The sequence below is a fragment of the Pollachius pollachius genome, assembly GCF_949987615.1.
Source record: "Pollachius pollachius genome assembly, chromosome: 16".
Classification (NCBI taxonomy): Eukaryota; Metazoa; Chordata; class Actinopteri; order Gadiformes; family Gadidae; genus Pollachius; species Pollachius pollachius.
Window position 1 is genome coordinate 8,346,139 of NC_136949.1, and position 15,000 is coordinate 8,361,138.

General features: G+C 45.4%; 2 protein-coding genes across 3 annotated transcripts in view; one reads left to right on the top strand and one right to left on the bottom strand.

Annotated features, from left to right (window-relative positions):
- dpf3 (double PHD fingers 3) overlaps positions 1 to 10,623 on the top strand; it is a 25,184-nt gene extending 14,561 nt beyond the window's left edge. Inside the window, exons 4-12 of one of the 2 annotated variants that reach the window (XM_079753687.1) lie at positions 1,959 to 2,092; positions 2,391 to 2,483; positions 2,745 to 2,817; positions 3,508 to 3,549; positions 4,678 to 4,815; positions 5,165 to 5,293; positions 8,167 to 8,279; positions 8,865 to 8,946; positions 9,220 to 10,623. In XM_079753687.1, coding sequence (XP_079609813.1) covers positions 1,959 to 2,092; positions 2,391 to 2,483; positions 2,745 to 2,817; positions 3,508 to 3,549; positions 4,678 to 4,815; positions 5,165 to 5,293; positions 8,167 to 8,279; positions 8,865 to 8,946; positions 9,220 to 9,287 — 872 coding nt within the window. In that variant the 3' untranslated portion in view covers positions 9,288 to 10,623. The remainder of the gene's footprint in view (positions 1 to 1,958; positions 2,093 to 2,390; positions 2,484 to 2,744; positions 2,818 to 3,507; positions 3,550 to 4,677; positions 4,816 to 5,164; positions 5,294 to 8,166; positions 8,280 to 8,864; positions 8,947 to 9,219) is intronic. The other variant, XM_079753688.1, reaches the window with a different exon arrangement.
- A 555-nt stretch (positions 10,624 to 11,178) lies between these two features.
- Positions 11,179 to 15,000, bottom strand: part of LOC307087622 (protein LEG1 homolog) — a gene marked incomplete at its 5' end in the record, with an annotated part of 5,506 nt that continues 1,684 nt past the window's right edge. The window contains 5 exons of the mRNA XM_079753243.1: positions 11,179 to 11,727; positions 12,334 to 12,430; positions 13,030 to 13,171; positions 13,700 to 13,818; positions 14,227 to 14,331. Coding sequence (XP_079609369.1) covers positions 11,576 to 11,727; positions 12,334 to 12,430; positions 13,030 to 13,171; positions 13,700 to 13,818; positions 14,227 to 14,331 — 615 coding nt within the window. The 3' untranslated portion in view covers positions 11,179 to 11,575. The remainder of the gene's footprint in view (positions 11,728 to 12,333; positions 12,431 to 13,029; positions 13,172 to 13,699; positions 13,819 to 14,226; positions 14,332 to 15,000) is intronic.

Here is a 15,000-nt window from a genome sequence, read left to right on the forward strand (position 1 = left end):
CAACCCCTCCTTGGCCGACCAGAACATTCTGTCCATGTCCCCCCCCACCACCTATTTCCATAGGGGTTTAGGAGGGAGGAAGGAGAGAGGGAGTGAGAGGGAGAGGGAGGGAGAGGGTTTAGGCAGTAGGGGAATTAATAATTGACGAAAAGAAAAGGAAATACGAAGGGAGGAGGGAAAATGCATTGGTAGGGAGCAGACGGAGGGGGTTCGGGGGGGAGAAGGAGGGAGGCAGATGGGGGTACAGTGAGGGACGGGACGGTGGGGCTGGCGGTGGAGGTCAGAGGTCAAATGAGCGTCAAGGTGAGAGAGCACATCTTTAAAGGCACTGCGTCCTCTCAGACACAAAGAAAACACATGATGACCCCGGGGGAGAGGGGGGAGGTGGGAGGTGGGGAGGGAGGGAGGGGGGAGGTGGGGGGGAGGGAGGGAGGGGGAGGTGGGGAGGTAGGGAGGGAGGGGGGAGGTGGGGAGGGAGGGAGGGGGGATAGGTTGCAATGAATGGACATAAAATAGAGAGTGAAGGAAGGAAGGCAGAATGAGGCAAGGTAATAGAGCAAGGAGGATAGGAAGGAAGGAATGGCGACGTGCATGAAGGGATTGATAAAAGGAGGGATGGAAGAGAAGGAGGAAGGTAACAAGGATGGAAGGATGAGATATAGGAAGGATGGGTGACATGCATGAAGGGAGGGATATAGGGAGGGAGGAGGGAAGGTAAAAGATAGGAAGTGAGGAGGGGGGAGGGAAGGGAGGAGGGCACGAGGAGGGAGTTGGGGGGAAGAGGAAGGCATAGCAGCATTAAAACAAGACAGTCTTTCAGTCCCTGAACTGCCTTTACCCCTCTCTCCCTCCCTCTCTCCCTCCCTCCCTCCCCACACAACCGTTTCCATTCATATCCCTGTGTTATTAAAGTTCAAGGTGGGGGGAGTGACCACTAAGCTCACAGCACTATGTGCATCTGGACAGAAATAAGAAAGATGGACAGATAAAGAGAGAGAGAGGGAGAGACCAGGGCACAAAGGTAGAGAGAGAGACGGGGAGATAAAGAAAGCAGAGAAGGAATAGACATTACCTCCTATTGATGAGAGAAGATCGAACAAAGTATTGAACAAAAGGCTCCTTAAGGGACACATAGGATTGTTTCAAGTGTGTTTTTTTCATCCTCAATGGGTTGTAGGTGAAGATGTCTTTTACACCCATGTATTTGTCTTGTTAATTACCCAGAAAAACAATCATTAAGATATGAATGATGCAATATTTATTCAGCGGACATTATGTAAATGAAAGAGAGTGAAACTGAAAGCATGAAAGAAGAAAGGAAACCTAAAAATTAAATAAATATAAAGCGACATGAAAGCAAAAGGATATTGCATCTGCTCATATTCAGAGGGCGGTTGAAACATGAGGAACCAGTATTTTAATGAGTTCCTCTGTCGTGGTTGGACACACTCATTCAGCCATCTCTTTCATCTGGCACCTGGCACTCTTGAGGTTTTATTGATCTGGAGTCTTCCCGGGACTGGCTTCTCAGTGGCTAGCCACTGGAGCTAACGCTAGCTGCAGTTAAACCACACACACACACGCACACAAGCACATACATGCACACACCATGTACACATGCACGTGTGCCCCCCCCCCCAGAGGTAACTTAATGTGACATACACATGCCTTTAAAAGCATGGATAAAAATAACTCTCTCTCTCTCTCTCTCTCTCTCTCTCTCTCTCGTCCATTATATATAGTTTTTTCTTCACATGACAGTAACACATGCACACACACACACACACGCACACGCACACACACACACACACACACACACACACACACACACACACACACACAATCTCTGAAATGTGCATTTCACCGTCTTAACACCTTATTGCATTTCGTATCACTCCCATCTCTGTTGACCCTCCCCACCCCCAACCCCTTCCTACTTGACCCTCGCCCCCCACCAGAAGCCGAGCTGGCCCCGAAGCGGGAGGGCCCCCCGGGGGAGGCCACGGCCCTTGAGGCCCTGCTGAGGGGGGACGGCCTACTGGAGAAGACTAACAGCCTGACCACGGAGGAGGAAACCCTGCTGGAGATACAGGTGCACTGCGCCATGCTACGCCATGGTACTCTACGCTATACGCTACACCAAGCTACGCCATACGCTAGGATAGGCTGTGTTATGCTACAGTAGGCGACACTGCACTATATGCTACACCATACTATGCTAAGCTATGTTATGCTATGCTATTTCATGCTATGCTTTGCCACGCTATCTCATTCAGTCTGATGTCATTATTTTCGTTTGCGTAAACGTCATGAATAAATCCCTCCCGCTGTGGAGACGAGTGAGCGTCCTATTTTCTTGTTCTGTAACTTTGTCTATCATCCGTTTGTAGAGAGTTCTGGAGGCAGACGAGAACGGGGATGGGTTCCAAGACGAAGACGACTTTGAGGTGGACACTCCAAAGAGGAAGAACAGGAACAGAAAGGTGGGTGTGTCTGTAATGGATATGAGATGGCCATTAAAAACTGTAATTTAAAAACACATTGAGATGAAATGTTCACCTAATCTGAAAATGTGGAAATATGGGGAATGGGATATGGATAATATGGAAATATGCGTTTGGGGAGAGTTAGAAAATAGAGTATGTCTTGTACTGTTTACCTCCGGTAGTGAGTAATGCATGCATTCGATGCAGCGGTCTGTGTAGGATTGTTGTGCTGAGTCGGGTTGTCATGTCTGTGCGCAGGGCAGAAGTTCCAGTCGCAAGAAGGCAGAAGCAGCTGCAAACGAAGACCAGGATAAGCCTTACGTCTGCGACAGTAAGTAGAAACAACAAAGAACAACATGGTGGACCTCACCTGTGTCTCATTAGACGCATTCGTCATGTGACCTGTGACGTCTAGCTACGTTCCCACCTGTTTCATTCATTGCTCAGTCCGGCCCCCCTCTCTCACGGAACATGGCATCATGTGAGATGCTCCTCTAACAGGTCAACGTGCGAACAAAGACACAATGTGCGCGAGCCACAGTGAACATCCACAAGATTGAACGTAGCTTCAGCTTTCTCAGCTAAAAGAAAAAGCAACGGTTCTCTTATTTCAAAGTGAAATTCATGACTACATTTTTAACCTTTCATCATGGCTGGTTATGGTAACAGCAATGTGTTTCTGTTATGTGCAGTTTCTTTTGATTCCTTTTACATGCCTTTGTTATCTGTTGCTATGGAAAAATACAACCATCCACCAGGGGAGAAATTGTTGATAGTTAATTGTGCTTCAAGTTTCTGTTTCCATTGCCAACGACCAGGGCAGTCCTCTCTGCCTGCATGGCGTAACTGATAAACCAGACCCGACTAGCATGCCTCTTGGGGTTAGCCGAAACCCGACAGTTCAGGATCTGTGAATGAGCCCCAAATGAACGTGTTTCATCCTGGTTTTATGTCTCTTGTCTCTTGTCCTTTTCTTTCTCTTTTTGTATTGTCTGCGATTGTGTCTTGTCCTCTGTTCCAGAAAGACACAAACAAAAGCATAACTCAAAAAGGGCCGAAGAAGGTATACAAATCCTGTCGCCATTTTGTCTTCCTAGAAGAGTAGACGCTAACGACACGAGCTAGTGTGGGAATGGTTTGACGTGATGCTGCTACACTCGTGTTTAACCCCTGCTTTGTAGAACCAGTCGCTGCTTCCACGCAAAGCCATGCAAGCGTTGCATGAACCTAACACCAACGGCACTTTGCATTTCTTCTATGCTTGCTTAATGGCCCAGAGTGTGATAATGAATCTAATCTTGCCAGTTTTACCTAGCTAAGGGTTCAACCAGATATGCATGTTCCTGGGCTGTACAGAACTGGACATGGAGAGACAGTCGTAGCCAATGTAGAAGAACCTGTTGGTCACAAGTAGGAATAAGAAATGGCGAAGCCTCTAACAATATATGTGCACCGACCTTTAGATAACTTATCATTAGCTTTTTTGTTATATTGGACGTATATTAAAACAGATTGCATTCACTATAGCATGGCTGTAGAATAACATCACAACAGGAAGCTTCTTTAATGGCTGCATCTGTAATAGGAGTGTGGCAACAGATTCCCAATGGAACCAGTTTGACATTATGAGGATATAGAGGCAGACGTTTGATCATGTTCAAATAACAAGCAGGATTTTTATATCACGGAAAGACGATGTTCAAGACTTAAACACTATAGCTGAGCATTGTTTGGTAAAACAGGCTGAGCCTGATTGTTTGTATGGGAGCATTGGTATGGGTTGAGAATAGCACTCACACCACCGTCAAGGATAGAGTGGTTGTTCACCATGGGATTCAGCTGCATGGGATTCAGTTTTTCGTTCCCTGTGTTCTTCAGTGTGTGATGCATTTGGAGAGCTCCCTGTAGTCAACCCATTAACATTCAGCATGGCCGACGTGACAAAATCAATCCAGAACACAGCTTTACTGCTTTAACATAGACCACAATTGATCGTATAGCTCCCTCGTCCCTGCATTGAGAACGTCCCAAGCATTTGAGCACCATCCATATAACCATATGTATTGTAGCGTTACAGAGAAAAGAACGCAAGGTCACGTTTAAAACGTCCCATTAGCCAACCCATCACTATTTTGACGCCTGTGTCTCCTAAGTGGTTTCTAATGTGTCTTGGCCGCGTGTCCACCTTCAGTCTGCGGGAAGCGGTACAAGAACCGGCCCGGCCTGAGCTACCACTACACCCACACCCACCTGGCGGAGGAGGAAGGAGAGGAGGAGAAGGAGCCCGACTTACCAGAGCCCTCGCCCCCCCGGCCCAGCAACCACAAACGTAAGTGTCTGTGCGTAGGACGTGTGCGTAGGGCGTGTAGTAGGATGTCACTTGTGTGTGTGTAGCAATGTACACACACGTGTTGTGTAGTGTGTCTACGGGTGTAGTGTGTGTGTGGGGGGGCTCGTTTGTAGTGTGTAGCTAGACAAACCTGCATACACGCCATTCCCCGCCTCCGTGATGAAGTCCTGATGTCTTTTGTGACCGTTCAGAACCCAAGCACAAAGCCCCCAATCTGTTAGCCTTTGTTAGCATCTTCCCTTCCCCCCCTCCTCCTCCTCCTCCTCCTCCTCCTCCTCCACCTCCTCCTTTCACCCTCCACCCTGTGCGTCTCCTCCCCCCCTGACAGCCCAGAAGGCGGTGGACGGCAGCATCATCCCCAACGACTACTGTGACTTCTGCCTGGGGGACCAGGAGGGCAACCGCAAGACAGGCCAGGCTGAGGAGCTGGTGTCCTGCTCCGACTGCGGCCGCTCCGGTAACACGCGCCTCCTCCCCCCCTCGTCTCCCTCTGTCTCTGCGTCTGTCTGTGTGTCTCTGTGTCTGTCCGTCTGTCTGTCTGCTTCCCAGTGGTTACATAGTGAAGGCAGGGCAATTACGGTGGGATGGCGAAAAACGTAGGAATCAACTTATTGTAGGATACATGTAATCTCCAAACATTTATTTTCTCAATTAAAGTTGATAAATAAAGGGGGGGGGGGGGGGGGGGGGGGGGGGGGGGCAGCTACTCCCCAAAAAAGATTTAATTGGATGAGTGCCAACATTACTAAATCATATACATTTAAATACAATAAGTTACATTAAGAAAACAAGTGTGCATTGTCCACCACGATCTGCAAAGGCCGGGAGTTAAGGTCTTGCCCCATTCCCATGAGTCTGGACACGATACAGCCTATTACATTACATTTCCCAATATATTATCATTGGTTCAAATGATTAGTCTGAATGCCAAACAAATGCCATAATAAAGGTTCGCGTTGGCAGCCACTGACTTTACAACGATTACACAAATCATATTTTCAGACACATTTTGAATGATTTCCAATGTTTGCTTTGTTACCCTCAATCCGCTCTCGTGTCCATCCTCCTCCCGGTGGGGTTGTCAATGAGCCTGTAGCCGTCCTGAACCCCTAGAGCTCTGGATGGAGCTCTCTCTCTTGCTCTCTCTCTCTCCCAACACAACAACGTGTCATGCCTGCTGCTTGCGTCTGTCCTGCATGTGTCATCATACCAACCTGTCTTATTTCTTTAGAAGACCAACATCCAATTATATTATATTCACATTCTTTTCCTTTGGTTACTTTGGCTGTGTTTTTCTTTTGCCTTGATTCTCCATGGTCCTAGTGTCAAAAGGAGCCTCCTCTGTTGCACCTCTCCAAGCCACTGACCCCACAGTCGCCATCTCATGCAGGGGTAGAAACAGATGCCTCCGTCGAGTGAGAAACACCCGCTTTAGTGCTGTAGCTCCCTACGTCATCGGGTTGCGTTAGCACTGATGGCGTCAGAATGGGCTGTGTGTTGGCCTTTTTTTTCCGTACTCTGATGTACGCTGATGTTTCTATGGTAGCCGGAAGAGGAAGAGAGAAGTAGGATGGGAGGAAGACGGTTGCCTCAAAGAGCTGTCCCTGTCTGTCAGCGAGGCGTCCACGTTTTACGGCTTTGAAGACGGAGCTGGAGACGTTTTCTTCTCTGAGAATGAAGCCTTGGTTGAGGGCAGTCTCCCCATGTTTTTTAGCTCGAATGGGTTGGATCTTTCATAGCATAAGACAGCTTTGAGGCTACGATGGACTTCAGACACATGACACTAAAGGGTCTTGTGCTAAAATATATAATAATCACGAGTACCTGAAACACCTGGATTGCAGCATCCATTTTGAACTTTTGGAAGAAGATTTCATGCTGAAGAAAAGCTCTGTTTTTGGAATACGGACCTTCCTAATGACTTCCCCATTGTCCTTTTGGATACGGTTACATTTGACACAATGCTCAACATATTTTTGCACCTTTAAGTCTATACTTCAGGGTAGTGTAGACTTATATATGTGAATGAGCCCCAGACAGAATAGTATAGACGGAGTCAGGGTAGACAAAGTGGTCAATGAGACACGGGAAACACGTAGCAAAAATATCTCTGTGCCACTGTCCAAATATGGGGCAGGTTCAGGGCTCTTCCTGGACTTTTTAAGCCCCTCCCATTGGCCAGTGGGGACAGGAAGCCACGAGGTAAAAGCCATCAGCATTCCATCAGCACTCCTCACTGTTCGTAGATAACGTGGTCCCTTTTATGTCGGCACGGCAAAGAATGCCGGCTGTGCTGCCAACCAGCACATCTTGTACATTGAAACCTGATGTGCTACTGAATCACTTCATTTATGAACTGCGATCATATGTCCTTATTTGTTGCTCGTGTGACACAGGATTTGTAGACAAATTGTTTTTTCATGCACCGTGGACACATGTGTCCATGGTTTGGTTTGTGGCTCATTGATACCCCATTGGTACCTTTACACTTGCTCACACTAGTAGTAGTAGTAATAGTTTTTAAATTGCTATAATCTATTATTTATTCAGGTTCCAGTAATTTGGACAGTGACAGACTGATAACCCCTTTTAAATTTCACTGTATGTAAAATGCTATTTTTTACACATGTGACTAATAAAAAAACATTTAACTTTCAACTTTCAACATACGATACTGACATCATTGTAATCCTTTGTAACTGCAAACCATTCAATACTGTTCTGTGGCATTGATGATTTTATACTAACATACATGCTTTCTATCTTCAGAAAATAAATGTCCTTCTATCGCACGCATTATATATACACCCGGCAGGACGTTTATATTCATATGCTGGCTGTCCTCCAAAGCAATCGTCAATGTTTAACTTTATATTTTCGTTTACTTTTTATTTATGTTTATTCGTACGTTTACTTTCTGAGGACCTTTCTTTCACTGGAAGTGTCCTGGCTATGTAAATACAAACCCTGTTTTCAATCTCCTTTCTCTCTCTTATCTGTCCGTCCCACCCCCTTTTCTCCCCTTTCTCACTCTCCTCTTTCCTTCCCACTCCCTTATCTCCTATTTCTCACTGTCTTCTCTCTTTCCCACTCCCTTATCTCCTCATTATCTCTCTCTTCTCTCCTTCCCACTCCCTTCTCTCCTCGTTATCTCTCTTCTCTGTCCTACCCACTTCTGTCCTCTTTCTCACTCTCTTCTGTCCGTCCCATCCCCTTCTCTCCTCCTTCCCACTCTCTTCTCTCCTTCCCTCTCTCTTCTCTCCTTCCCTCTCCCTTCTATCCTTTTTCTCCCCTCTTCTCTCCTCCCTCCCCCACCACTTCTCCTCACAGGTCACCCAACGTGTCTGCAGTTCACAGAGAACATGATGACGGCGGTGAAGACGTACCAGTGGCAGTGCATTGAGTGCAAGTCCTGCAGCATATGTGGAACCTCAGAGAATGACGTACGTGTCTGGTGGTAGATGGCTATCACTGAGCCAAAGATATACACATAGTTTGTCCTACTGTCATCGTAAATAAATCCATTAATTTGTCTTTTGTATCATACTCAAACTTTTGAGTTCATCTCAAGTCCTCAGTCACCTAATCAGTCACCGAATAAATAAGTGTTTCACGGAAACTAGACTGTACCATTCAACTTGAGTAAATAAGCCATTTGTACTATTAGGGACTGCAGATGCAAATTAGCCTAAGGCTAACTCTGGTGCAATGCATTAAATGGCTACATTTATGTTTTTGATTGCAAATGGTCCCTTTCAAATAAAATCAAATACTGGAGGAGAATTAGAAATATAATTTCACTGATAAATAGAGTTTTAGGCCTCCTGCCTTGCTTCTATTGCTTTCAATTATATTATATTCATTAATCATTTGTCTCTGTAGTTGTATTATTTTCGACATGAATCATATCTCTGTAGTTTTAAAGCAATCTACATGAATAATTTGTCTCTGTAGTTCTATTGTTTTCTGCATGAATAATATCTCTCTGTAGTTCTAAAGCAATCTCCATGAATCATTTGACTGTGTAGGACCAACTGCTGTTCTGTGACGACTGTGACCGGGGCTACCACATGTACTGCCTGAAGCCACCAATGAGCCATCCCCCAGAAGGTGAGGCCTCACACACACACACACACACACACACACACACACACACACACACACACACACACACACATACACACACACACACACACACACATACACGCATGCAAACACGCACAAATGCACACACAGTCACACACACACAGAAACGCCCACACACATGCACAGCTGACACCTTGTCTTCCATGCTTATATGTTGATTGAATAAACATCTCTCTCTCTCACTCACCTTTCCTCCCCCTCTGTCTCTTATCTCTCTATCCTTGTCTATCTCTCCAGGGAGCTGGAGCTGTCACGTGTGTTTGGATCTGTTAAAGGACAAAGCTTCAGCCTACGAAGAACCATAACATCCCGGTTCTCTGTCTCTCACACACACACACACACACACACACACACACATACACACACACACACACACACACACATACACACACAAACACACAAGCACATGCGCACACACACACGCGACTTAGAGTGCATTAGCAGGCTCAGGGCAGTTTAAAGGGTTTCCTGTGTTAGGAGCAGATATTCTCTACCTCTAGTTTATTCAAAGGAACAACACTTCCAGACCCAAATGCATAAAATACAAATACTACACCCCCGACACGCGATCTACAGCTGGCCAACAGAGAGCCTGTGACTCCTCTACCTCGTCATGTCCGACAAAACTGACAAAACTGTCAAAACAAGATTGGTATTGGTTTATCGGTATTAGCATTGGCGATATATTTTGGGCAAATTACTTCCCCCGGTTTCAAGCCAAGCAGCACGTCCTCAGATTGTCACTTGTTTTTATATTATTATGATTTATCATGCAGACTTTCTTCCAGAAGAACTATTGGATCTTCCTTTGAGGCCGATAATGCCGTCAGTCACATTTGTCAAGCTAAACTGTCATTTATTTGTATTGCTGAGAGGAAATGGTCAGAGATTGATTTCTAGAGCGACGCAAAAAGGTGATGTCTTATGTAACATGAAAAGAGAAAATATATATGTTTCATGCATTTCCGACATAATGCAAAACTGTGTCCTCTTTCTGTCATTGCTGTCTTCCATTAGCAACTCAAACCCACTTTTTGGTTCAGCTTTGCTCGTGGCTGTTTTTACAAATTATCCAAATGAAAGAGTCTGTTATATTAAAAGTATATATACATTTTAGACCTGACCCGTTTGCACTGCCAGACAGTCTTGGAAAAAAGTCTTTATATTAACAAATGTGTATGTATTTGGTCAAAACATTGGTTACACTCCCGATTGCTTACAGATAATGAATAGACTACAAATTGCATCATAAATATATGAAGACATGCACCCAGAATAAGCTCTGTCATCATAGTAACAGATATAGTGCTTCCTACCATACATCCCCAAATGTTTCTATAAAACACATGATTGTTAAATTGCTTATAACCTTAACAGGACATTTCATTCTGTTACACTTTTGGTTGTGTTTTTATTATTTTTATGTGATCTTGCTTTTCCACAGACAATCATGACGTAGCATAGAACCATAATGTTAATAATGTGAAAAGTTTTTATTGTGCTTTTAATATCAACTATAATGATTTCTTTATTTACCCATTTTTTGTAAATGTTTTTGATGTCCTTCGTATTTGATGCCAGCAGTGATTCAACGTCATACAATTGTAGTTTGTTAATGTTAACGTTTCGTTGTTTTGTGAAAATTAAAGAATTTTCCACAGATCTTACTTATTCGTTTTCGTTTTCGATTTATATGCACTTTATGATAACAAATGGTGTGAAATAAGTAAGATACAATCTAGATATTAGAATCAACATTAACGTTTGCTATTTGAATACAACAGCATGAAGAGCCCATAATTATAAATGTTTTACTCATTCATCCCATTTCCTTGTGAGTACATATAGATCTACTTTAAGTACTATATATAGCACTCCGCGATGTCAATAGCCACGGTTAAATTATTATTGTTTAGGTGACTGTTTTGTATTGAAGGACTCTATTGTTGGCCTATGTGTAATGTACTAAAACTCGATTTTATATGTTTCACTCTATTATCTGAAATAAGGGCCTTTCAAGAAATTCAGTTTTTTTTAAACTTTTGTTTAATTCGAATAATGTCCTAGGTCAACCTTCAATTATTTGTATACACATGCGTGCAAGGCATTTGACATAAGGGGAAGGAAGAAATCAGTAATTACGCTGTACAACCAGCAGGTGGCCTCATTGCATTGCGCAAGGCAGAGAGGGAATTTGAAAGATTCTGTTGTACAAGTTCACAATCACTTTAAAACAATAATGAGATTTGAACCATTGCTTATGGTGTGTTGTGGTGGATAGAAAGAAAACTGCAATTACAAACCAAGATAAAAGAAAAGTTGAACAGAATCTTGAAAAACTGTTTTATTCACTTTCTGCGTGAATGATTATCTGTACCATTGTCCTGTGACAAACATGACACTGTAACAAAATACACTGTATTTAGAGAAGTGTTACACCACAATGACCTGACTAGAACAAATAATGCAAACAAGGCTGACCTCAGTACATAGTATCTAAAACAAATGACATCCACCCACTGGAGTCCAGTTTGTGCGTGTGTGTGTGAGTGTGTGTGTGTGTGTGTGTGTGTGCGCGCGCGCAGGTGTGCACTCAGCAGCCTGATGCGGTGGCGGTGATGATGGAGAGGAAGGTGGCGGTGGAGAAGCCGGGGTTGAGGAGGAGCTGCTCCAGCAGAGCTCGGCCCTTCTCTCTGGCGGCGATGGAGCACATGGCTCCGCGCCATAACCGCGTCATCGTCCCTCCTGGGGGGGGGGGGCGGGGGGGCGTAACCACGGTTATTAGATAGAAGGTGCTGTTGCAACCATGCGTATTTCTATTGTATTATATTCAATTCCATGTCGGTGTGTGTGTTTGTGTGTGCACGCAAGCAAGAAACCAAACAAGCATGGAAGAGTGTATATGTGTGTGCGCGTGTATGTGTGTGTTTGCGTGTGTGTATGTGTACATGTGTTTGTGTGTGCAAGCAAGCAAGCAAGAAACTAAACAAGCATCAAAGAGTGTACATGTGTGAGCAAGTGTATGTGTGTGTACGTTTGTGAGCGAGTGTATGTGTGTACACGTGTGTGTGTGTACGTGTGCGCAAGTGTGTTTGTGTGTGTGTGTGTGTGTGTGTGTACGTGTGCGTATGTGTGTTTGTGTGTGTGTGTGTGTGTGAGTACGTGTGTGTTTGTGTGTGTGTTAGTGTGTGTGTGCGTGTGTGTGTGTGCGCGTGTGTACGTGTGCGTATGTGTGTGTGTGTGTGTGTTTGTGTGTGTGTGTGTACGTGTGTGTGAGTACGTGTGTGTGTGTACGTGTGTGTGTGTGTGTACGTGTGCTTGTGCGTGTGTGTGTGTGTGCGCGTGTCCTACCTAGTATTGTGTTCATGCTCTTCATCCAGGAGAAGATGTACAGAGAGTGGTTCTCGTCGGCGCTCAGGTCAGCGATGTTGGGGGCCCGGTCTCCCTCCTGACGCAACACACGACACAACAAGGATGAGGAAGATGATGATGATGATGATGAGGAGGAGGAGAAAAATGATGATGATGATGATGATGATGATGATGATGATGCAAGATCAACCACTGCATCTACTGCAGCGGTTGATCCTGCATGATCATCATCATCATCATCCCAATCATGTCGTGATGATGACAACATCACACGATGGTGATGATGATGATGATGATGATGATGATGATGATGATGCAGGATCAGCTGCTGCTGTAGATCACATTAAGTGTTACCTCATCTCACAACGGGGGGGGGGGGGGGGACTTACAATGTGTGTTATTGGTGCGTGCACGCTCGCAAGAGAGGGAGGTACGGAGGGGACCTTAGATAGAGGAATATCTGTTTGTGTTTGATAGTGTGGATTTTATTTAGTCTAAATTCTGCGGGTTCCCGGCTCATAGGACGAGAGGAGGGAGATTATGTTGCGGTAGACGGGGATCAAGCTACAATTCTTGAGCCTCTCTCACTCAGCCTACGTGAGGTACGTCCAGGGATGGAGATAAGGGCTGTGTGTGTGTGTGTGTGTGTGTGTGTGTGTGTGTGTGTGCGTGTACCTTCAGAATTCGGCTGGGCAGGGGGCTCATGAACATGGCGGACTTCTCGAGGTTGGAATGGAAGTTGGCGGCGGCGATAAAGTCCGCGGAACTCTGCCAGCTGTCAGCGAAGGAAACCTCTGGAGCGGAGTAGGAGGCCTTCCTGCAGGAGGGGGGAGGTGGTGGAGGGGGAGGAGGAGGAGGAGGAGGAGGAGGAGGAGGAGTAGGAGGTGGAGGAAGAGACATGGGATGGATTGGTTTTGAGAAGAATGTTGATTTGCCATTGAGTTGCCATTTCTTCATTCACCCATCTATCGTTCATAACCCATCGATCCCTCCATCCATCCATCATCCGTCCATCCATCCCTCTAACATCTATCATCCATCCATTCATTTATTCATCAATTCAGCCATTCATCAATTCAGCCATGCATCCAGTCACCCATTCATACATTCATCCGTCCATTCACACAGTCATGCATTCGTCCGTTCATACATTCATCATCCATCCCTCTACCATTTATTATCCATCCATTCCTCCATTCATCCATAAATGCATCCGTCCTTTCATCCATCCATCCATCCCTCCCTCCCTCGTCCATCTATCATCCACCCATCCGCCCATCCATCCATTCAGCCATCCGTCCGTCTCCCCCTCCCTCGTCCGTCCGTCCTCCCTCCCTGTGGTCACCTGGCGCTGCAGGCTGCGACAGAGGCCATGGATCCCTGGTGGGCGTCCCAGTACAGACTCAGGATGCTGTCCTTCTTCTCAACGTCAGAAGCCTCCGAAACCGCGGCAACTCTCAGGCCCTTGATACAGGCACACACACACACACAAAAAAAAGACACGCACACGCACACATGCAAGCACATACACACACACACGCAAGCACACACACACACACACACATGCACGCGCATGCACACACACACATACACACACACGCATAAAATTATTAACTGAAAATGACTTTACAGAATGTTCTTTGTATGTACGCACACAATATGTATTTAAACAATTCAAAAGTATTTTAAGTATTTTGAACATACAAGTATGAGTCAGAACGGTGTCACTACTATGTCACTTTGACCTGAAACGATTTAATTACGATTTCAAGTCAGACAGACACTGAATTATATTAATATTCAAACCTCTCAATGACTAAAGAATAGCAGCTGAGTTGTGTGTGTTTGTGTGGTGTTATGGGCGGTGTTTACCTGGTAGAAGGCGTCCCACTTGGCCATGAGGTCTGGGAAGCGAGTGGCACAGTCAGCATAGGTGGTGCAGTAATCTGTCACGCCCTCAGGAACCTGCATCTGGACCTAACCACCACCACCACCACAGCACCAATCACCATCATGACTGCAGATCACTCACATGATCTGCTTTGCCCTGCTTGGTCATTCAGCAGGCCCTTTCATCCAAAGTGACTAACAGTTAAACATGTTTACATGTCATTAAGGATCAGGTAGGGGTGAGGTATTTAGCTCAAGGATCCGACGGATATTGAGGTTCTATTTGGGTGTATCCCGAAAGGCATACACTCAAATAATCGGCTATCCTTCTGCCACTACAGATGTAAGGAAGTATTCTTATCTCTCGCGCCTCACGTGACACTGCAGCTGAATTTAATGGAAGTGAAACTGTAACTGAACTGAACGGCAATACAAATGCAGAACTCGGGGTAAAAAAACTGCAAGAGCGCTGAAACAACTACGTTAGCAGCCAGTTAGAGTCAAGCATGTTTAAACGGTTGACTCCCTGTCCAATGAGTGGGACTTCCTGAAAGGCTTAAGACAGAGGTTCCCAACCTGGGGGGGGGCCACGATAGGCATATGGGGACGCAGGAGATCGCTAACATAATAAGATGTAGGTATTTGATGACACATTGGGGCAAAAAGGGTCTCATAGACGTCCAGTGTATATCGACTGACTTCCTTATGGTTTAAAGCCACGAACAAACTACTAATAATCAATACGTCTGGAGCAGA